The sequence below is a fragment of the Polyodon spathula genome, chromosome 24, assembly GCF_017654505.1.
Source record: "Polyodon spathula isolate WHYD16114869_AA chromosome 24, ASM1765450v1, whole genome shotgun sequence".
Lineage (NCBI taxonomy): Eukaryota > Metazoa > Chordata > Actinopteri > Acipenseriformes > Polyodontidae > Polyodon > Polyodon spathula.
Window position 1 is genome coordinate 12,545,872 of NC_054557.1, and position 24,524 is coordinate 12,570,395.

Below are 24,524 nucleotides of genomic sequence, written 5' to 3' on the forward strand. Positions count from 1 at the left end.
AGTTCTGTTGTGCAGAGAGGAGATCTGAGAGAGAGGGGAGGGATGCAGGCCTCACTTCTCATTGGGCACCCTGCTTGCAGTTAGAGGCGGTGGCAGTCGGATGGCTGCAGTTATGAACATTGGGAGTGTTTAGTGTTAGTGCTGCTTTTGCTGAAAATTCACCCTGTAAGATTCTGCTGTTACAACATGTCTTTCATTAAAGTTGAAGAAAGTTCTGATTTCCCCATTCACAATCTTCCTTACGGTATATTTTCTACCCCGGACAATGTAAGTATCGTCTTTTTGATTTGTTCTACTCTGTATGCATTCCATGCAAAGCTTGAAACAGTTACGCAGATGTATTGGAATAGTAAAAGGATGGTTTTAGGGATTGTTGGCATATTTTTTCCAAACGAGTCGGTACCTAGTTGTTGTGAAGTTTACCGTCAGTATCTGAAGTAGCGAGTATGAATGAATTGGTATATGGAGGGGTGGGTCTATAGCCGTATTGAGCACCTCTGGTCGGCACGGTGCATGATGTGTATGCTATTATTTTCAAAAGTGTATGGTCTATTGCTTGGTGTGTGTGTGTGTAAGTAGGTCATGGCGCAATCACATGTGCAGTGCCCTTTGAAACTTTTACAATGGAGTCTGTGTTTGCCTCTATGTTTACCTCCTCCGGGAGCATTTACAAACAACTACAGTTTAATCCATAAGTAGATCAATTAGTTATTGATTAGGTACCTAAAGGCATTTCATTAAAAAAAGCGATTATTCTGTAGATACATTATTGCTAGGTCACTCCTATGGGGGATTAGTCAAGTCTTTCCAGTGCCATTTTTAAAACTGTAAAATAAATAAATACATACATAAATAAAGTTCGTGAATATGAATGCTTTCCCCTTCTCAAACCCGCCCAGTTTTCCCATGCCTGTGTATGAATGCTTTGTTTCAGCCCAGGCACAGAATAGGAGTTGCCATAGGAGATCAGATATTGGACCTCGGTGTAATCAAACATCTTTTCAGTGGACCAGTGCTTTCCAAGCACCAAGATGTCTTTGACCAGGTAATTCAAATCTTGTAATGGTAGGAAACTAAATCCTGCCTTTTTTTTATAATATGTCAGTCTAGGGCAACTATTAAATGACAGACAGACATTTAAGTGAGAGGAAAATAAACTCCAACTTAGCCACTGGATGGCTTTTGTTTTATTAAAAATATCACTTCTTGAAAGTGTAATTACAATATTTGGCCGTTAGATGGCAATAAGAGCTATTCGTACATGTTAGGCATTCTAAATGGCAGATGATTTTTCCCTGTTGTCTAGCACATGTCTGTTATTACTTGTATTAGTGTTTCTGTACACATTTATAATTTCATTTAAGGGTGTACTAGAAAAAAAAAAATAATTTGGAAGCAGCAACTCCATCCTGTGGCTATGCTCAATCATAAAATGAAAGGAACTGCAAGTCGAGTGTAAACTAATATGTACAGTGGTGTGCCTACATTTATATTTTGTTTGTTTCCTAGCCAACCCTTAATGCTTTCATGGGCCTGGGTCACAAAGCCTGGAAAGAGGCTAGAACAGTTCTTCAAAAACTGCTCTCCGCAAACGAGACGACTCTTCGAGAGGATGTGGGTCTGAGAAGCAGGTACGTCGTCCTCATGGCTGTTCCTATTGCACTCAGCTTTAAACATGCTGGCAGGCACTTCCTGCCTGCTCTAATAATACTGAATTGTGCATCCAGATGCTGCAGGAAAATCAGGACTGCTCACATTATAAGGTCTGCATTTGACAGCTTGCATCTGGCTTGTTTCTTCTTTCAGGGCATTTGTACATCTGAGTTTAGCTGAGATGCATCTCCCAGCTGAAATTGGTAAGTGCCTCCAGAGTGCTTCCCGGATTGACAGCAGAGCACAATGTCTGCTCTTTAGCTGGGATATCTGCTGCAGAGCTGTCTGTACTGATCCCCGGCTCTCAACTGAAAGGACTACCCACACTTGAGGTGAAGAAGACGAGTCTCTGTGCATAATCGAGCTTTAGTCTCTGAGAGCAGAATTGTGCTTAAATGCTGTGTGATTTGTCTGCCGAGCTGATACTGACCACTCGCAGAGACCCAACAGAGACGAGCATCAGAAGAGTGCGTTGTACATCATTCTGAACATGACAGAATACAACAGAGTGGATCCTTTCTACGGTTTTAGAATGTATTCAGTAGAAAATACAAGGCTCTGATGTGGGATGTTTTACAGCAGCGTTGCAAATAAGATAAAACTTTACTGACAACTAATAGGCTCAATGCTATTTTAATGAATGCGCCACATAGGAGGAGGGGTGGCCCTTGAACCCAGAGCAAGCTGCTGCCTGGTCTAGTCAAGCCAGATGTGTGTCGTGAACACAGTGTCTTCTGCAGTAATTATAGATCCTGCTCAAATACAGACATTGCCCCATTAAACACATTCACCAGCATGTGTAGAGTAGAACCCCTTTTATTCAGACTTTTCCATCAGTATCTTTGGTGAGCACAGTGGTTATGCAGAATTCTGTTTCATATACTTCAGCATAATCCCAGAGGGATCTGGGTAGTGCTGTCAGTGCACAGCTTCTTATACATATTCTTATAAGAAAATGTGACACATGAGGGCAGCATGCACTACCAGACTAAAGCTTGTATTCTTGTACTGTATTTCACTGGGTATGATACAAAATCTACTGTCTTTATATTACCCAACAGCATTGTCGGAAAATAACCAAACCAGTTTCTGTATGCAACGTAAATAGACTAGATATTTGTTAAATGTTTAGGGAATTACAAATAGTCAGTCAGTAATTTAGGTAACTGTACATACACACACAAATAGTGTTTTTAGTTCTTTGTAATCTAGAAAGTCAGGGCAAGTTTAATACATGTTTCTCTCTCCTGTTAGGTGATTACACTGATTTCTATTCTTCCCGGGATCATGCTACTAATGTTGGAATCATGTTCAGGGGAAAAGAAAATGCATTGATGCCAAACTGGTAAGGAGCAGTGGAGTTGATTGATGGTTTAGTTTTTCATTTTGAGAGGGCTAGTTTTGATAAAAAGTAAACCAGACTTCTTGTGTTACAGGCTATAGGACCCCTCCTGACTCTGACCTACCTGAGTTAACTCTGGGCAGAATAGAACACAAGTGTTAAGACTTAAACCAGGTCTTTTTGCCTGTAACACAGGAAGTGAACTTTTAGTGTTTATGACAGATGAAATGGGCTTTGCTTGAGTGAAAGTGAAAATAGACTGAAAAACAAAAATAAGAATGGTGTTAACCCAGTTAGAGGTACGGTAAGAAAGTATTTCAAAGGTCATTTAAAACATGACGTTCAGGAAGGTTTTTGAGAATCTATTTCTGTGACCTCTTTTACAAAGTTTAACAGTTTAAGAGTACTTGTATCAGTTTATAAATAGCGTTGTCTTGTTGCAGGTTGCATCTGCCGGTTGGGTACCATGGAAGGGCCTCGTCAGTGGTGGTGTCAGGCACCCCCCTCAGGAGGCCTATGGGTCAGGTCAGACCAGATGAAAGTAAGAGTCTCGCATTTCAAATGAAATAAATCCTTTTTCAAATCTGCCTGTGTTCTACTTCAGCGTTCTTTCATCATGTTTGTACTGAGTGTGTGCCATTTTGTTTTTCATTCACAGCCAAACCTCCTGTTTATGGCAGCTGCAAACTGCTGGATATTGAACTAGAAATGGTAACTTAATTCTTCCGCTAGAAAAATGAATATTAATAAAAATAAACTTTCAGCTTCTTTGGGCCACTGGCAGAGTTTGTGTCTTAACTCCACCCCAAATGTTGAAATTATATTAACAGGTTAACGTTGCCTTCTGTCCCAGGCGTTTTTTGTAGGTCCAGGCAACAAACTAGGAGAGCCGATCCCAATACACAAAGCTCACGAACACATCTTTGGAATGGTCCTAATGAACGATTGGAGTGGTGAGGACATTTTTGTTGAAGTCACTAATAAAAAACATGAATTTTCACTGTAACTTTTTTATTTTCATTTTTGTTTTGAATGCTTCTACAGTAAGTATACATTTCCTTCTGTCAATGTCCTTCTGTATGGCCAATGTTCTGCTATAAGACTACAAGCTACTATGTATTCTCAAAGCTATTTACTCCTTATTGTCATTAGCACATTTTTTGAGAAAGGAAAATCTCATCCACTACAGTCCCCAAACCAAGAAAAAACAACTTGACATTTGAAGTTGGAGATTGCAAGATGTATTTGTATTCCTTTTGGAAAATACATGGGAAAAAAAAAAATCAATTTGGAGTAAATTGCTTTGAGAATCCAGTCGTAGGAGATTTGCCCTTTCAAGCATTTTAAAAGCGATTTTCAAGCAGATATTCTGAGCTAAAGTGAATTTTACTCTGAGGACCACTGGACACGAGATGCCAACCCTGGAAAACCACCATAGTTGGCACCAATTGGCCTGTGAATTAGCAGCTCCCAAAGGTCATACAGATAATGAGTGTTAATGTAAAGCTGACCCACCAATTGTGGCATTGTATTTGTGTAGTGCCAGGACACATGGCATTTGGCTGCTACCCTAGACTCGTGGTATACTACATTATTATTCAGGCATCTCTCCAGCACACACAGTACATGTATATTTCTGCTATATTATTGACATCTTATCGGACATCTCCCAAGTAGCTTGTGGTATTTATATATTTTGACAAGAAATCATTCGACAATTATCACGCATGATGCCTTCAGAGTTACCTGTGAGTGTGGATGTTCACAAAGTCCATGGCTGTATAAAGCTTTGTCAGTGCCAGTATGCACTTGAGCCTCTAGTGGACGTTTCACTCCTGGTGTGTTTTGTTAGGAGGGTAACTCAGTGCTGCTGTATTTCTTTTCTCTGTCTTTACACTATTTGTTTTATTTCAAGGGAGGCTTTGTAACAGCTGCACTTTGTCTTGGCACACTGTCACTGATGTTCATTTGCCTGCAGTAGGTTTTCATTTTGTACACCCCAGTCGAAAATAGCAGCTGCTGTTATTCTTCATGAACTTCAATGCTGGTGAAGTTCTAAAGTAACCCAGTCATCTTTATTTCTTTCTTTCTTATTTATTTATTCATTTATTTTCTAAATGCTTCTTGGTACAATGTCATTGTGCATTTCTCTGTTTAATGCAAATGTATGCCGACAGTAGAATGGAGCTTTTGACAACCAAGAAATAAACTCAAAATACGTCAAGATGGTTCTTTTTAGCCCAAGTCCTTAAATGAATTTTCCAACTAAATGACTAACTTGGATCACATAGAAATCCTATTGGTTGATTTCAAATAGCTCTTCTTGCACAGTCTAACCTAAAGGTTACATTAGGTAGTACAATATTAGTGCTTTAAATACGCTATGTTTTTGTACTAAATGCATTCATTAGTCATATTTTTTTTTAACTGCAACATAATTGTTTATTTCATAATGTAGTCTGAAGTTTTTTGAGAGCACCTTCATATCCATCAGTGCTCGACATTCAAGAAGTCTCCTTGTTAAACATGACACTTTTATTAAACTTTGTATTTTCTCAGTAAGAACGTTGGTGTGTAAATCAGTCCTCCTGGGCTCTCATTTGTAAGTCAGGTGGCACAGTGGTAGTCACAGCCTGTATTTACCTGTGGCGAGACTGCCGCAGTGCGATCGCACAAAAATACCACAGCTTTGTTTTTCATGACCAGCTTTGAATGGGCTGCACTTCATTAGTCCTGCCACTGTGCATTGTGTCAGAGCACATGAAAACTGTGCATGGTTTGAAGTTAAGCTCTGATGTCCGTTTATTGTTCATGCCCGTTCAAATGGCAGGATTTAAAAGTAATAGAGCAGGCTGTATAAAAAGTATAAATACCCCCCCAAAACACTCGCTCTGTTTTTAAGCGTACAGGAGATAATCAATGTATATGTGTGTGTGTGTGTGTGTGTTTTTTTTTTGTTTTTTTTTTTCCACAAGTTTATTCCAGGACATCTGATTTGTCATTTCAGATTCAGTGTATGAAAACCTAAAACCTGTAAGATGACTTGACGGCTCATGAGATACATTACTTTTTCAATTTTAAAAAACAATTTACATTTTACAGATATAAACTGAAATATTTAGGTAATGAGCCGGTTCTGTACAGTTTCAGTAAAAGCAGCTGCCTGTGTGAAAATGACAGGATTAATAATTAGATTGTTTGAGATTAAAAAACAAAAACAAAAAAAAACCAATAATGATCAGCAAATTCGAGGCCTGTCCTGGCTTTAACTCTGAATCTTAGACTAGGATTCAATCAGAATTAGGTAAATAATGATTAGTAACACGAGCAAAATGAGACATCTAAATTTTACAGTCTCGATACAATTTAAACAATAAGCACTTTTTTTTTTTTTTTTGGACATACTGTAAAGGGCATTGGGCCAGGTTTATTTTAAATGCAAGGCCTGTCCTGGCTTTAACTCTGAATCTTAGACTAGGATTCAATCAGAATTAGGGTGCTGCTGTATTATAACAGCCTTTAAAAAGTGACTAAAACAGTGATGATGACGGTAGCTGCACCATAGCATGTATTTTATCCGTGGGTAAGATCATTCTGAACCTGGTCGACAGGTGAATAGCTGCTTTGGGCTACCACTGTACAGCTCACTTTGTGTATTTTAGCATGTCATACGTTTGGGCTGATTTGGGATTCTGTCGAGGAAAGTGCTGAAATGCGTTGTTGCAGTGTGTTGTCTTGACAACAGTACAAAGCTCGGAAGAACCTGAACTGCTACATTTGTTGTGTTTCAGCTCGGGATATCCAGAAATGGGAATATGTTCCACTTGGACCTTTCCTAGGAAAGAGCTTTGGAACCACCATCTCGCCGTGGGTCGTGCCAATGGAGGCCCTCATACCTTTTGCGCAACCAAATTCAGTCCAGGTGAACCCTGAAGAACATTGCTTTAAAAGTATATCTGCTTGAACAGGTACCATAGCAAGTAAACGCATGGTGGTTTACTGTAAATTTCAAATGAGATGCATTTCAGTTGAGATCTACAATTGACCTTTAAGGTATTTGTGGATTTTATTAAGATTATAGTTTTATTAAGAATCTGTTGTACTTTTATGTATTCTTATATTGCATTTTATTATATTGAGTAATTTTAACCACAACTCTGATTCTTAAAGCATATTTTAAATGATTCAATTTATTCTCGTAACTCCAATAGCTACATATAATTATAGAATCATATAATTATAGCATCACCAAGTAATTGTGGACAAGGAAAATGTATGTAGCTGCATTAAAAACAAAAAAGTTGATTTGCTTTCTTGCTCATCAGCTCTGGCTGCCTTTCATGCTGTTCTCTTTGCTTTTGTAGGACCCCACGCCGCTGCCCTATCTCTGCCACGACGATCCCTACACCTTTGACATTAATCTCTTTGTCTCTGTGAAAGGTACTGTGATTGGAGAATTACTCAATAAACTCTGAGACATGTGCATGCTTAATGGAAGCTTGCCATGCGTGAGAGAGACTGCTGAAAAGCTGCTATTGTCTTCCAGATTTGAAGTATGAAACAATCTGACAGCACACATTTTCAAAGCTACACTTTGTAAATAAATGTCTGAGTAAAAATATGTACAACGATGCAACTGGCATCTTCCTTTTATATAGCACAGAACCACTGCATTGCCAATGTCTCGTTTATATCTGAGGACTGGCAATAACCGCAAACATGGAAGAAATTTCAATAAACTTGAAGCTGACAAACCAGACCCTTAAAGAGCGAAGGCACCTTTTGATGTACGTTTGAAATGAAATTCAACGTTTGCAGTCAACATGCTGTATTGGGTTACTAATAACACCAGGTAACGCCATTACGATTATCATTGACTTTTTAAATTTTTTTATGAATTGTAAACACTTGTTTTAATTGCGTTTGATAGGAGAAACGATGAAGGAACCATCTATTATAAGCAAGTCAAACTTCAAAGTAAGTGTGCTTTGTCATTATGTTTTATCAAAAAAAAAAAGACTGACTTGATAAATGATCATCCTTTCTCTCTTGCCAACAATAAAACCTAATCGGACATTGATGTTAATTAATCTCCACTCTGAGATCAATGGCATATTGGCAAAGAAAGGCCCTTAATAATAAACCCGACTGGATTCTGCTAATTTGATTTCTGTGAACCCACTTAGTTTTAGTGCTTATCAGCAGAGTCCAGAATGTAGTCGGGGAAGCACAGAGACACAGAGATTCTGGAGATTATATTCAGCTGATATTGGCTGAAACCATCATCATTCATGTGCTCTAATGTTTCACTCTCTCCTCAGTATATGTACTGGACAATGAAGCAGCAGCTCGCACACCACACTGTGAGTGGCTGCAATGTCAGACCTGGTGATCTTCTGGCCTCTGGGACAATCAGTGGACCTGTGAGTATCCTAGCAATGCATTTCTTCTTGCATTATTGTAGTTGAGGTTCATACAGAAGTAGCTTTGTCTCCTTAAGATGATCAATCAGACCATGCACTGATTCCTCAGGTGATCTGAAGGTGGCCAGATGATTTCATACAATCGCCCAGTATTTGGGCACCTGCTCCTTTGGTTAGATTGATAGTGTCAGATACTAGCTTCAGTGGTAATCTATAATCTTACAGCTCCGTACACCCTCTTTCTTGTTTTGGTGTCTAGCCAGGATTTGGAAAACAGTATTGAAATGGGTCTTTTACAGGATGAAGAAAGTTTTGGCTCAATGTTAGAGCTGTCATGGAAGGGAACGAAAACTATTGATCTTGGGGATGGACATACCCGCAAGTTTCTGCAAGATGGGGATGAGGTTATCATGACAGGTATGCTTTAGAAACTGTGCATACGTGATCATTCATTTGAACCGCTACTGTTCAAGCTTTGCAAAGATTGGAGTAAATACTGAATTGGAGTTGCCTTTATCCAAAAGCTAAAATAGATTTCTGGTTATGTTGCTCGAAATAGTAACCTAACCCTCGATAAATCCAAACCAATTCTCCTCTTCATTTTAATGTTGTAGGGCAGGAGAAAACCAAGGCAGTGCTGAATAAATGTATTGTATACAACGGCAAGGTTTCAATCTGCTAGTCATCAGTTACAATCAGAAACTATGTGAAAAAATCTTTGTCTGGTTGGAGCTGTCGGAGACGGGCAGTTCTGCGTTGTCTGGAGCAGGTATCCTGCTCATCTCTCCAGAGAAACGGCTACCAGTTTGTCACAGCACGCTGGCGTCCGCTGCTTTGCAAAAATCACGCAAATCGTAACTGGGGATTGACTTGGTGGTTGAAGCTAACGAGTCACATCAAAATGTAGGATTCGGAAAGAGTTCAATTGAACGTTTACAGTAAAATAAAAAACCTTATTGATGACAGTAATTATAAAGCCGGTCGAATGTGCTGTGCAGTTAACACAGGCTGTGCTGTACTTTCTGTATTCTAGGTTACTGCCAGGGTAAAGGCTACCGTGTAGGATTCGGCCAATGCAGAGGAAAAGTTCTTCCAGCGTTGGAATAATAAGAGCAGCACCCTTCAAAATAATCATTCCTTAAGAACACATACTGTACTGGAGTTGTCCTTTTTTCCCCACATTTTGGTTACCAGAAGCAGTGTTATGTATATTAAGTTTAACATTTTAATTACAAGAGAACTTTTAATTGAAGTGTGTCAGTAACAAAACCCTACCAGTTATTTACAGTAACTGTATGATTCTTCAGGGTTTACACATTCTAATTCATTTTTTTAATCTACTGTACTGTATTAATATAGTATATTTGTACAATCAAAATCATGTTAGCTCAGTAAATGATAATTTGTTCTAAACCCCTGGTTACATTCCTCGTTTAAATAATTGGGTTCATGAATTATTTCTAGTTGTGTCAATTCACTCCACTCTGTTTATCAGATGAAGCTTTTAATTTGATTGTTTTCATAGGCTAGTTACTGTAACCCTTTTTGTTTTGCATAATGAATAAACACATCATATTTATTCCTTCTGTTTTGGCTTCAGTGCTTTGTTGGTATTTGTGTAAATTTTAAGCAAATAACATAACCAAATCGTATTTAGATCTAGGATCTGCATTACAACATAATCCTTTTGACACCGCTGCTGAACACTAATTAGCCACTGCCCCCTGCTGGACAATGAGGATACTTACAGCAGTTGGACATTTGTCATCTGGAGAACATGGGTGATCACGTGTGGTGTGTTTTTTTTTTTTTAGTTGTATTATACAGTCCAGTAATGATCTGCTATAAAACGATTTGAAACTCCTAGCTTTGCCATATAGTTGTTTCACTGCCTTTTTATAAATGGGGACTCAACACATAGCAAAGCTAAGTTAAATTGTGATTGTTATTCTGAAGCACATCTTTGCTACACAAGACTGCCAACAGGACTTATTTTAATATGGTCAAATGGAGCTTAGACGGACCTAGTTTTTGGACAGTTTGAATGAACTAGAGGGGAGGGGCAAGTGTGTAATCCCTTGCACCACAGTATTTATGCATCGTACATCTGCTTTTCCGATAGTTTACCTTGGTTTGCCATGTTTATTATTATGCTTCTCCACACCTCATTGTGCTTTACCATGCTTACCCATGCTTTACCATGCTTTCACTTTGCTTTATTTCCCTTTGCTGTGTTTTCACAATGGAACACTTTCATAAGGGATCCCTACCAACGTGCCTTTTGCAATGAAATAACTAATCAATATATAACCTGCAGTTGTGAGTTTCAGTGTTCATTCAGATTCCTGATTGACAAGAGATCCTGATTCATTGCACTGACAGAGGCATTTATCTTCCATGTGCTTTCCCAGGACTGCAAGAGATATCTGAAATGTCCCATTTTGGTCTGACATGAATCTGATGATGTGGAGGCCTGCGGGAACACATCAATTGAAGCAATCTTAGAAAACACACAGTGCAGCTCCGGCATTAAATTAAAGGAAAGTGGTGCATTGGAGCGATCATTTATTTTAACCCTTAAAGCAATTGCTAAGAAATTAGACTAAACTGTTACAACATGCAAGTTATAAGGGTGAAGCAGCAGCTTAATGCAAACTGCTGTTTTAAAAGTTACTATTTAGTTAACAAAGTAAGAAAATATACATATTAGATAATTGTTGATGAGACCTAATTTGCACAATTACATTTATATTGAACCGGACCATAATTGAGTTAGCTGCACTGCTTTTGTCATATGGGATATTAGTTAGATCAGATGCAATCATGATTGAGGAAGTGGTCAGAATGAAGTCTTGTAATTTTTCTCTGTTATATGTATATAGATTGTTCTTTTTTTAATGTTAATCTTAAAAGGAAATCTAATAAGAAATACTCACGAAATGGTCTTTAGAAAGGGGGTGCTTTATTGAATCTGCATTCAGTAGCTAAAGGCTTCCCACATTATAATATAAAGCAGAGTCGCCATGGTGATGTGACATACTCACCTAGCATTGAAAAAGCAATAGTGAGATGTGAGGACACCGATTCTGCACATGGCAAACAGAGCTGGTTTTGTGTTATAAGGAGTGAGCTTCATGTACTGTAGCCTCGTGGTTTCTTTAAAACTGAATATCTGTGGTGTTCATCATGTGTAAAAAACACTACATAAAAACACTCCAAAGGGAACTCATTATTAAATGAAAAAACATCCGGTTATCTAGAGAGCTCAGATGTAAAAAGCAGCCTTAAAGTCTGTGTACTTGGTGTCGTTGCCGGGGGACACGTTCACATGAAACACTAAAACCTGAAGTGCTTGTATTTGACTTGTTTTGGCTTCCTAATAGAGGGGAGCTTTTGAATTGCATTACACACAAAAACCATTGCATTGCCAAGAAGAGAAGAGTATGTGTGTATAATGTATAATCCTTAACGGCTCACCAAATAAATGACAAAGCAATTAGCATAAGTGACCATTAGACTGGAAGATGAGGTGCTTAGTGCCGAGACTGGGAATAGAAGTAGCAGAGTATTTGAGCTCTTTTTAAAGCAGTCCAGAATGAAGACGTTAGAGTCACCTGACAGAAATTCATGGTTGTAGAGTAAAAGTTACCTTGATGTATTGTTCACAAACACACACATGCAATACAGGAATAATGTTTCCATCTTTCAGCAATGGATGAGCATGGAGACTGAACGATCGGTCCCACCCAAAGCAGGTCTTCCCTGCAGAGACGGTCTGAGAGGCTAAGACGCTCTTGTATTGTTAAACAAAACAAAAGATTTTCATACTGAAAATATTGAGATTGGAAGTTTAATAGAAATAAATTGGGAAGCCAAAGCTACTGTCCATTTTGGGAACATCTTATTGTGTGGTAACCAAAAAGATTTGGTTCTTTCCAAAGGGTTGGTTACTGTGATTGAAAATACAGAAAATCAATTGCCACCTAGGCACATATATTCATGTTTCTGTGTTTGAAATACAGTAGTATGCCGGGTGCAGTGACAAGTTAATGTGGTTCTATACCAGGTTAGAATTAAAATGTAAACAGAACCTAATGTACAGACTGCATCGCTGAATGAACTGCAGTGGAAAGGTTATTATTGTGTTTGTTTTACTTCTTACTGGCAACGGGACTCCTGTAGAAGAATACTTATGAACCTTTGCAACAGTGATGCAGTAGAAATACTTTTTTTTTTTTTTTTCCTGCTCCCCACACAGAAGATTATTTCTAACGACAGTCAATTTTGATAGAAAGCGACATTTCTCATGGAACTAAATCTTCAAAGAGCTGATTCAGCTCAGCCATGGCAATCCTTCATCATGACAAGGGGTTTAAACAAGGAGAGAAATCATCCTGCATGTTTAGAAAATGAAAAAGTGCAGCTGCAATTTTATGATACTTCACAGCATAATTTACTGCTGTCTAAGAAATGTTCATTAAAACACATGTCACTCAAGAACTTGCCAAGAAGGTCAGTAATATTTCCTTCATTAAAAACCTGAAATGCCACCAGCTTTCTAGCAGGTTAATTGAAGATTTTTAACATTACTAATTTACAAGATGAAGGAAGGTCTCCAGTATCACTTAATAGTGATGAACTGTAAACAAATATCCACAGTGGTAACTGGAATCAGTAGACTTTTTACATACAGCTGGGCAACGCATGAACACTTGACATTAACAGCCTTACAGAAAGCATTACTATGCAAGGGGATCAATTTGTTCTGGCAAAAAGCTACATAAATAAGGATAAGTTAATAACAGAATTCAAGAATGGGAAAGATGAATGAGGCCAGCGGAATACTTTTATGATGACATGGAATACAAATTAAAAGAAAGCATTATTGGACTCCTCCAGAGGGAAGAAACATATGGTTAGACATGTATATTGAAGTAGTCAGAAATGAAATAGTAACATGCAGAAGAAGTAAAATTAAACTAAATTTAACTATGAATGAAGACGACCAGCAGATAAAGGTTAAGCATGTTTGCACCTACTTTTTGTATTGAAGGCTGTTTCACCATCCACTAGTGAGTCCAAAGTAGCTTGTCTATAGATGCCTAAACCACCATGGACTTTCTCGACCAAACAGCCTTTCAGTTTGACATTTTCTGTTTCAAGGTGTCATTATAAATATTTTCCAATGCAGTATAAGCTGCAACACTGTCTCACACACACACACACACACTCTGATCATTAACTGATCTGAACTGAATAGAACATATGCAGATCCAATTCAACATGTTTCTTTATCAAGAACATTACAATAAGTTTGCTACATTTTAGCTTTAGAAATCAACCAACCATACCATATATTCACTGTGGTTATTTATTGTATTTTTATTGTTCCAGTGCACTATTCAATATAAAGTATGAAAATAATACTCAAGACAATCTTTGTGGTTGTAGCTGAGGCACTTGTTCACATGCACTTTAGAATACATTAATAAGAATCTAATCAAACTAGAGGCAGCAACATAACCAGACAAACAGGTAGAGTGTTTGTAGCACACTTAGTTAAACCACAGTGAGAACTCAACCTGTGCCGTAGAAGGTGAATCTTTACAGTAGTACAGCAAGTCGATTGTGTGGTGATGTGCCTGGATCCAAGCAGTAATATTAAAAAGGGACACTGCCTCCTTTTCCTTTGATGTCACATAAAACAGCCACAGGAAACCTACGTCTGCATTAGTAAATACACTTTCTGCAAATACACATACTGTTCCAGAATCCCTCAATAAATTATAGCATTAGTTCCAATAATTGTATACAAATTAGATTTCCCTACGCTTTAGTAAATATGAATGGCTTTATTTATTATTATTGAAATAAGGCCTTGCCGGAGAGAATGTCCCTTTGATCAAATGCACTGATACTTTTATTTCAATGCATAATGTTTGACTGTTTAACTGCTATCACAAGCAGCCATACATACTGACAGACACCAATGATGGCTTTCTCAGTGCGCGATAGTCTGTCCACAGCAAGGGCTCGACAACACGGAAGCTCTGTTTGGTTGACAGGTGTGTTGAGCCGGGCGTGTGTTTCCCAAGTTTTATTAAAAGGTTCAAGCACAGTTTTTATTCAACAAATTTGAAAGCTTTGGGTTTTTTTTTGTATTTTTATTGAAGGTTGATGCAAGGAATTTTGTGGCTCATTACCTTACAAAAGCAAAAAAACCAAAACTCAGTCTTTTCCATCAGCAGCACGCTACAGTGTTCGACGTTTCAGCAAAAGAATCCCCAATGGAACCGTTTCCATGGTGATGCCTCAGCCGCTCTAATCATCCAGGTACTGCTCCTCCCACGTGGAGGTTGGGATGGCACGGTAGGGGTCCATGATGACTTTGGCACAACGGATAATCATGGCAATCAGGAACAGGCAGAGAAAGACCAGTCCTGCTAAAGTGAATCCTTTGTCCACGTCGACATAGGCGAGCTCTGGTGTGGTGTCCTCCATCGCTTTGCTCTGTCTTCATTGGCCTTATTAGCTACCACTGCTACCATCCTGCTGATCAATCTAAGAGACAAAGGATGAGATGCAGAATGATAAAAGCTGATAATACACAGCATGCAGCTGACACTCTACATCAGCAACATCTTCCTTCCATCCAAAACAACAACATACCTCCTTCAAAGTGATGCTGTGAGAAGTGTAAGAGTTAATGGGGTCTATTTTAATGATCTAAAACTTGGTGCCTGCAAATACAGAAAATCCTGTGCAATTTGATCTCTAATTCAACAGAGCTGCTGGTCAAACAGCTAAACTAAAGAGTGCTTGAGAATGTTATGGAATTTAATGATGGTGGAATTAGAGCTAAACCATTGAGATGCGTTTAAAACACATACAGTTATTAGCTACCAGAAAGCAAGGGGTACTCTTGAGTGGTCTTTCTGAACTGAAGTATAATGTGTATATACCCAAATAATTAAAAGATGTTCCACCAACGAAAAGAGAATTACAGAGCTAATAAGATTCATTTTAAATAAGACATGCTAAAAAGAACAGGTTGAAGTACACAGAGTCAGGTAGTCTTCAAGAACACTAGAGGCAGAAGTCACCCAGACAGAGAGGAGATTGTGTCCAAGAAGGAAATGTCAGAATAATTAATTGATGGGTTTATTACATGAAGTGTTGTGATTTATGAATGAATGGCAACTTAAACGTATAATAACACCTGCACTTAAAAAAATAAGAAACATCAAATAGTCTGCCGAATCAGTAACTTTAAAAAAAAATCTTCCAATAAATATAAAATGATTTGCCCTAAGCTTAATACAAATGAATCTGTAGATATTTTCCTTGTACCTGTTTAAGAGATGTTTCCAGTATATAGTCCCTTTACCTCACATATCTGGCCATGTAAGCAATCACGCTACGGCAAATAAGATCGCCCACTAAGTATCCTCTGCAGCGTCTGAATTTAAATCTTTTTTAATGTGTGTTAATGTGAATAAATTTCAACTGAAAGGATGTTTTAGAGAAGGTGCTTTCAACTCCTCAATATAGTTTTCCTCATTATTACAGAGCATGTTTATAAAGCAATAAAGCTGACTTCTCTAGCATCTGCATAAGCTGTGATCTCTCAGAAAGAGTGTCCAACATACTGGACCTTGCAAGCAGTAAAACCAATAAAGCAGGCTTGTACACCCCTAAATTACATTAGCTGATGTATTGCGATGCCACGCTGCCCATTGATTCCACTCTTGCTCTCTATCTAATCGTTATTGGCTCAGACACTCTGTGGTTCCAGCCAGCACTCTGCTGTATCTTGGTACTTTATAAACTCCACCCAGAAATAAAGCGATAAAAAGAAAAACTATCAGCGTCACTTTGGCTGTAAACAATGCTGTTCTTCGCCAGGCTCTGTAATTAAGACACATGCGCTGAAGCAGCATTGCGACTTTTAAAACTGAACAAAAGAAAAAATGCCAGGCATGAAAGTTTTTTCTAAAGACCGTCATCTGTTGCAGACATTATATATATATATAAACCATATCAAAGCTGTTACCAAACTTATTATGACTGAGCCTATTATGCTGTACTGTCGTAATAAAGAACAAAACAACCCATAGAGGAGCCAGGAACAGCAGATCATCAGATTAGGATCAGTACATTTTATTAGCTAAATTAATTTGACTAGATAAGAGGCCATGAGATCAAGGTCTTGTTTCGCAGTCACTCAGAGCAGTAAAATTACCCTTCCATGTTTATTAGGGCTTTTTAAGGTTTATTACCTGATCATGCAGTTTGGAGAGTGCCAGGGTGCCGAGGGAATAAGGAGAGGATATTAAAATATCACACTCCTGCCCCAGAATGAAGGATTCTCCTAGGGTTGAGCTGACAGCCAAGCCAATGCCATTATCCCCGTTACCAGCAATCTAGATGTGTACTTTGAGAGAAGCAGACAAGATAACACAATCTCCGGGTGCAAACAAAGCCCACAATCCACTTGACATTGAATCTTGGTTTCAGACACCCTTCAGTCAGTCTGTTTCATCCACCAGACTTTAAATACAGTCAATGGAGATGAAAAAAAGTCCACTGCAAGCATGACTGCATGGCCAGCCAGACCAGAAGGAATTCAGTGAAGCAAGCTCATTACATGGGGTGCTAACTAAGGACGCTTGGAAAGACTTCTAATTGAAATGTTTTGTCAGTGAATTTTATTTATTTTACAGTAGTATTGCATTACTGGGCACTATTCACAAAGTCATACCTTCACTATTTAAAGACTCTTTGTGAAGGTTCTCTAAATTTAGAGTTGGTTCTGTTATAGAAGAATACTCTTCCTCTTTCGTGGAGAAATGCTTAAGGAATACCAAAAGTGGCTGTAAGAAAAAAAAAAAACATGTTTAAATACAGAAGTGAGTTCAGGTTTATGAATGCTGTTTTTATTTCTCTGTTTATTACCTTACCCATATTGAAAGAGACTGAACTAGTACAGCACAAACCTAAATAAGAGAGAAACACTTTTGTCATGCATCTGGTGTTAAATAATCAGGGAACTTGCACTGTACCTGCGTCAGCATTTTGGTATTACCTTACATACATCACACTAATAAGCAATGTCCTCCAGGCCTATCTTTCTTGTTCTGCTCATCCCCGGTTCTCGGGAACTGTAACCTTGGCAATGCCATTAGCAATTTAATAGGAAATTACAATCGGTCAACCAAAAGCTTGAATAGGATGCCTTTTATCTTTGAATCAACTCAAAACAGAATGAAAACTGTTTGTTCTTCCTTCAGGGTGTTTGATGGCTGGTGGGTAGTGCACAGTGTCTGCCGATGGGGTTAAACCCTACACACTAAGGGATACCAGGCAAAAAATCAAATGCTGAGCTTCTACACAGGGCAATAATGATTAAGCTATATCAGACGAAATAATCAATACATCAATACTGTGTACATATAGAGTACTTGCAAAAACTACCAAGAAGTCAAAACCATTTAACAAAATATTCACAGTGTTTGACACAGACACATAATACAATAAGCAACTTGATGTTATATCAAAAATACCACAGAATGCTGCACTCTTTTGTTTCTTGTTATATTCTAATAAATGCTTCTTATAATTTAAGCCTACCAAATGATTATAATTATAATTTTACTGTAGGTTGCATATTTTCTCTTGCTTTTCCAGCGTTTCTTCTTACCTGAGTGACCTGTGTATTTATATAAGGTAATATGTGCTATCTCTGTAAGTGCTCTAAGCTGTGAAGGAACTCATGTATGGTTGTGCACTATTTAAAAGATATACTCATTCTCATCTGGTGCTCAGTACTGGCTTCGTGTGACAGTTTGGTACAATACAAAGTCCCTGCAGTCTGTTGAATAGTCCTGTTATTTGGATCCGGCAACAGCTGTTAATTGGCTCAATCCCTAAACCTTTTCAAAGCTGAACTTTACAAAATGCACCATGTTTAACCTTTCCCATGCTCTCCTTTCATTCCAGCTTTGTGCATGGAAAGTGAATATAAGTAAAAAAAAAAAAAAAAAAAATAGAAAACCTGGCCTACACAGTTTTAGGAAACTGTATTTTAGAACTTTAAACTAATCATTTTCACCAGTGATCATTAGGCACTGCATACTGTGGTAAACTCATAGTAAAGTGTTGTAAAGCTTTGTAAAAGCATGGAAAATTTGATATAACACAGTAAATAATAATCTTTATATAGAGCCTTTCATAGTGGACCACCATCACAATGTGCTTTGCAAGATACGAGACTAGGGTGTGTGAACTATGCATCAGCTGCAGAGTCACTTACAACAATGTCTCACCTGAAAGACGGAGCACAAGTGACTTGCTCAGGGTCACACAATGAGTCAGTTAAAATAACTTCTGCTATAATGACTGAAATGTATGAAAATGGTATTCAAAGTTAAATAGGAACTTGGTTTGGTTAAGAGTGAAGAATGCAACCTTCTTGTTTTGATTTACTTTGTTCTATGGGTTTTGTCTTGCCGCTGGATTTCTTTGCTCTGCTAGGGTCAGTGCGGCAAGGGGGCAGGTTGATGGTTACACTCTGTTGTTCCAGAGGTACTCAGATGTTGCTCATGATTCCAAGAGCTATATTTCTCACTGCTATTTAGCTGAATGCATGACCGCCAAAAAGGAATTCAATAATGTATGCTAATTATTCTTCTATGGAGTGCTAATTAAAATGATGGATTCTTTTTGGATTACATTGTTTCCAGTAAAACTTCCAGCCAAGAAGTATGGCTGTGGAAACTCCATGTGACTGAAAATGAATAACAGAGATTATCTGTTGATTCTTGCTGATGATCATTAGTGAAGGGGAATCCTAGAATATAATATACATGATACTGTAAATGTACTGTATATTCAATTTCAGGACTAAAGTGAATGAGAAGCTTTAACCCACATTCTCAGGATGGACCCTAATCTGCCATTACAGATAAATGGATTTTCAGAAGTAAGCAATCTGGGATTTTACTCTTTACTCTTGTCTTCACCAAGGGGAGACTGTTGAGAAAAGCCTTTTTTTTAATCTCTAAATTTTGCTGAAGTAATAAAATAACCTGTAGATTGTCAGTTGTTTATGCTTTACACACAATTTTTTTGTGTTACCACTCGGGAAATTGAAATTATGATATTCAAAAGCACAGTACAGCCCCTCAAGTTATCAAACGCCCACCTTCTTCATGCTCTCACACAATAAATAAAATAGTTTAAATTTGTACGAGAGTATACTCATGTCAATTAAATAATTTAAACAGGATTGGTGTTTTATATATTTTTACAGACAGAAATAAACCATATTCACAAGCACTGTTAGATGTTTTATTGGGTAGATCAATTAAATGATATGTCAAACTGCAAGTTATGAATAAATAGAGGAATGCTGACTTTAAACTGAGTCTGTTTGAAACTTGCATGGGAAGCTGTCTGGAGAGAGAGCTCATCAATTAAAAACACACAGCCCCTGCAGAGCACAAAACAAATTAAAGAGTGCTGAGGAGCTGCTGCTCCTAGCCTGATGTGGGCTATTTTTGATAAAAAACAGCTCCAGGCCCATAAATGTAATTTTTACCCTGCTAAGACAACTCCTAATTACAGTTCGAAGGTTAGGTTTGCCCACTTCAGCACAAGTAGATGCGACTTTGCAGGTCAAACTCTGTTTACTGGAGTTCTCTGGTGTACTCATAGCTCCTGTAAGGGATTCCTTAATGTCTTGGGAGTCACAAGAATGTTGTTAAAATGAAGCATTGTAGCCAAGTGCGCTGACCTCACATATTGTGATGCACTGTGTCAAAAATGATGACTAACACTATTGATTTTCTATTTCAGAGTGATTTAATTTAACATAATCTAACTCAACAGCTCTTTTTTTAATATCTGCAGATCATAAGCATTTGGGGTTTATTTTAGACTCTGTAAAACTTTTTAATATAACCATCACAACACAGTATGGTACAGAGTATATAAATGTCGCAAGCGTAGATGTCTAGAATAATAACTCTGAGGATTTGCATATAACTAAATGTACTAGCCTACAGTGTGGTCTATTATCTCCCCCTGCCATTGTATGCAACCCTTCTGTGTACTGTGTCCAGATCCCATATTTACTGTCAGTGCAGTGTCATATCTTGAGATTTCTGATGCACAGTCCTCTGAGTGCACCAGCATTTTTAGGCTGCAGTGATTACAGTGAGGGGTGTAACTAACACCAGCCTGAAAAATGCACTCATCTCAGTTACATACAGCTATGGTCAAAAGTGTTCTATCACCAAGAATTTTAGGATAGAGACATCATTAGAAAAACAAAATTATAAGAACATAATTTTGATATTTTATCGCACACCATGCAATCAAAGAAATTACACAATTATAGCACACAATTCATAATAGTAGTACAGTATTTCATGTTACAGTTCCAAATGGAAAATTACAAAGTGGTATGTAATTCAATATGAACTTGAAGAGTTGGAAAACACAATGGGCAGGCTAACGCATCAATAAAAGAGAAAAACACGTGATTTCACAAGTGACGTGTCTCCTGTTTGTATTGGAGGGGAGACTATTTCTATTGTGTTTGTCAAAGGTCACCACATATGCCCTTAGGTATTAGAGCTCATAAGCTACAGAGTGATTTAGCTTCAACCTGTAGTAAAGCTGGAATGGCTGAAACCACTATAACATTTAAGAGGCTCCCTTATAAAATGTACAATGCTTTTAACATGCAGTACCTTGTGTTTACCAGTGTAAACCATGTTATTTTACAATGCTTTACCATGCAAATCTGTGATCAACTCTGCTTGCATGTGATCTCCCTATGCTTTACGCTTTTAGGGTTAAGGTTAAGAATAATTACCAATGCATTCAACAGCAATATTCATTCCATAAAATAAAATATATTAAGGGGACCCATTGTGATTCTTATGCCTCCTATGAAACAGAATCTGATACTCTCAATACAGCATCCTAAATATCGTTAATACCAAGTTTCATGACACTGGACAAGCGGTTCACCAGATATATGCACAGATTGTGAAGTGTGACATATATACATGCCCAGCAAGGGATCATAAACAAGTAAACACATCCTACCTATATAATTCAACCATGTTCGATATTTATGGAACAGTTCATTCTCTTTCATCTTTTAACTTTTGACACCCTTAGAAACTGCTGCAACAAATGAGAGAGAGAGAGAGAGAGAGAGAGAGAGAGAGAGAGAGAGAGAGAGAGAGAGAGAGAGAGAGAGAGAGAGAGAGAGAGAGAGAGAGAGAGAGACTGACTCGTCCTTCGCAGGAGCAGCTGTTCAGAGATGCATAGCAGCAAAGTGACATCAACACCCATTATTATTCACAGATATTTTGGGGTGTCTTTCTAGAGCAAATAGAACAAACTGATTTATGGGCGCTGTCTAAGCTTGTTATTTTGCTATCTGACAATAAAATATCACAAGATAGGTAAAAGGGGGAAGGGCTATGGGGTTGACATGCATTAAATATGTTGAATTTGATGGAAAATGACAAGAAGCTTTTGGAAAATGAGTATCAATACCTTACTGGCAAGTATAAGGTAGAGCTGGCTATAGAAAGTCCTACTGTCCAAATGGCAACTGTTGTTATTGAATATGCAATTAATTACTGCATGTAAATCACTACCTTCTGAGAGAAATCCATTAACCTCTTTCCTGCCACAGGAGATTTATTACCAACACCAACAGGATTTATCTGGGGGTCTCCACCCAAATGAGAAGATGTCATTTATTATAACCCTGTCTAATCAGGGCTAAAGGTCACCAATGCTATTTTCTTCAAGGTCACCAGTGGTTTTATACAGTGCTCCGGCCTGTTTAAAAAATACAGGAAACCTCTGTCAGGAGAAATAAAAAAAAACTCAATGGTGGTAAAAAATGATCTAGCACATCTAATCCAATTCAAACCCTTTTAGGAATTTCACAATGATTATTTATTCTGCAAAGTGTCTTACTTTCGGTAAGTTACAGCGATAACATTAAACAGAAACATTGACAGAAAAATTAGGTCAGCTGGGACAAAACAGCTATTCTTTTTTTTTTTTTTTTTAAGACACAAATAAAAGAAATGTTATTTTCCATTAATATAAATCAGAATAACTTTAATGTATGATAACATTTGGATCAATAATTCACGTGCAATATGTATTTATTTATGTAATATTTACTCTCTGCTGGTCTACAGGTATTTCAATAAGTGTCTCACCCAGGTAGCTTAGAAAGGAAGGCTTAAGACTCCAAACTGTTTGCAGCTGGTTGAATGATAATGCTCCTTTTAAACTAATTAAAGGGTGATTATGGCACACTGTGCCTCCCATCCTCTTGAGTTCCATATGTACTATTAGCCTTCCATTCACGCTTTCAGCAACTTCACACTTTAACTGCCCCAGTTTACCTTCAAATCTGGTTAGACTTGCTGATTAGTAATAACTCCAATTCACAGAAAATAGAAGGACACTTGTGTTTATTTCTGTTAGGTTTGGTGAAGAGCATATCAACCAAAAAGGTCCAAAAGTCCTGTATCATTAACTTCGGATGCTGGAAACCATTCCAGCATCCAGCCTGCACCATTTTAAACTTACAGCACATCTCCAGTGTTATACCAGACCGCAATGGGAACCATCGCATATAATTCAATTAGCTTATGAAACGGGAATGTGATATTCTTTCTACACCAGACTGAAATCTCCTGTCAATACATTTAAAACAACATAAATCAACAAATACACTTTTATTCACATGTACTGTATTTGTGCAGTTACTGAATTAATGGTTTGACAATATACAGGCAAGATTCTTAAAAGACTCAATTAATTACCTTAATGCAAGTAGAGTTTAACACTAGTAAAGCTGGAGCATAGTTAGGGGATCTCCTCTAATTCTCACATGCTAGGCAACTGCATCCCTTCTCATCCTCACCAGCAAATTGTTGCTTATGCTAATTCACATTACATTACTCAGCACGACTTTTACACAGGTTTCAAAATATGCCTGCGAGACTCTTTAAAGCCTTTTTGAAAAAATGACTTAAGAAATACAAAAAAAAAAAAAAAACCTTACTGTGTTTGAAAACCTGCACACAAGCCATATTACTGAACCACTTCACAATTTAAAGACAAGACATCACAAGACAGAGCTGAAATTCTACAGTGACATCGAAAATGAAAAAAAACAAAAACAAACAAACAACCTATTTGGTATTAATTCCATACAGGACCAGCAGGCATCTCGGAACCCCTGCAACACAAAACAGATGAAAGAAACACCTACTTAAATCCAGCTTCTATTCCATTTTTCTCAGTTTGCAGGTCAGCAAGATAAAGTCATTCTGCATTCTGCTGCTAGGAAAGGTAAAAAGAAAAAAAAAAGAAAAAAAGATAACCTGCCTTTCTGTCTTCACATCCTGTTCTGTTGAGACTATTACTGTTCCCAAGGTAAGCTTCAGACAACAGAGCCTGCTGCTGCATTATCACATAGCCACTTACTGCAATGCCTTCTCAGCTTAGCCAAAGTCTCAGTTCCCCCAAACCCCACATGCCAGCTGGAGGGCTCCATTCAGCACTATTCAGCGCTGCCTCTGTGTATCTCTGACTGCAGCTAGCCCTGTATCAGGCTTCTATCCTATCTGGCTGCAATGATCGCTGGCTGCCTGCTGAACCTCTGCATGGTATCTCGCTGTGTCTGCTAAGTAAGCATTCCTCTGGGCTCCCCTCATGGAATAATGGGGGCGGAATTTCCAGATCAGTCACATATTAATAGGTCTCCTTTCTTCTCAAGGGAGTGGTGTCAAACGCAGTGGAGTAGCTCCTGGTAGCTGGAACCCCAGTGTCTGCCTCACGATGACTGTTCTGACGATCCATGTAGACAGGCAGCACGGGCTTGTGCTGGGATTCTCTTTTGAAGTGTGTGAAGCACTGCCTGACAGCCTGGCATGTCAGATTTTGCAGTTGTTACACTTCTGTATGGGGCTTGGGTAGATCCCTGTGGTCCAGCTGCATTCTATTAAAACTAATAGCATGTTATGTATTCTGAAAAAGCCAATAGAAATTATTAG

The 24,524-nt window shown here is 38.1% G+C and overlaps 2 protein-coding genes across 2 annotated transcripts; one reads left to right on the top strand and one right to left on the bottom strand.

Annotated features, from left to right (window-relative positions):
- Nucleotides 1-44: 44 nt before the first annotated feature.
- Nucleotides 45-9,997, top strand: LOC121298888 (fumarylacetoacetase-like). Its single transcript, XM_041226184.1, has 14 exons — nucleotides 45-267; nucleotides 935-1,045; nucleotides 1,510-1,631; nucleotides 1,807-1,856; nucleotides 2,908-2,998; nucleotides 3,439-3,536; nucleotides 3,654-3,706; nucleotides 3,849-3,948; nucleotides 6,787-6,917; nucleotides 7,360-7,435; nucleotides 7,926-7,972; nucleotides 8,317-8,418; nucleotides 8,718-8,835; nucleotides 9,452-9,997. Exons 1-14 carry the CDS (start codon nucleotides 187-189, stop codon nucleotides 9,523-9,525), a joined length of 1,254 nt encoding a protein of 417 aa, XP_041082118.1. The 5' UTR covers nucleotides 45-186; the 3' UTR covers nucleotides 9,526-9,997.
- Nucleotides 9,998-13,793: 3,796 nt separating this feature from the next.
- On the bottom strand, nucleotides 13,794-17,284 carry LOC121298540 (cortexin domain-containing 1-like). The gene is made up of 2 exons (XM_041225665.1): nucleotides 16,698-17,284; nucleotides 13,794-14,979 (listed from the first exon to the last, which is right to left on the bottom strand). Exon 2 carries the CDS (start codon nucleotides 14,917-14,919, stop codon nucleotides 14,740-14,742), a length of 180 nt encoding a protein of 59 aa, XP_041081599.1. The 5' UTR covers nucleotides 14,920-14,979; nucleotides 16,698-17,284; the 3' UTR covers nucleotides 13,794-14,739.
- Nucleotides 17,285-24,524: the final 7,240 nt, after the last annotated feature.

Coding starts and splice junctions, on each gene's coding strand:
- LOC121298888 (XM_041226184.1), top strand. CDS start 187: ATGTCTTTCATTAAAGTTGAAGAAAGTTCTGATTTCCCCATTCACAAT. Junction 1,046..1,509: donor ACCAAGATGTCTTTGACCAG/GTAATTCAAATC, acceptor TTTGTTTCCTAG/CCAACCCTTAATGCTTTCAT. Junction 1,632..1,806: donor GATGTGGGTCTGAGAAGCAG/GTACGTCGTCCT, acceptor TTCTTCTTTCAG/GGCATTTGTACATCTGAGTT.
- LOC121298540 (XM_041225665.1), bottom strand. CDS start 14,919: ATGGAGGACACCACACCAGAGCTCGCCTATGTCGACGTGGACAAAGGA.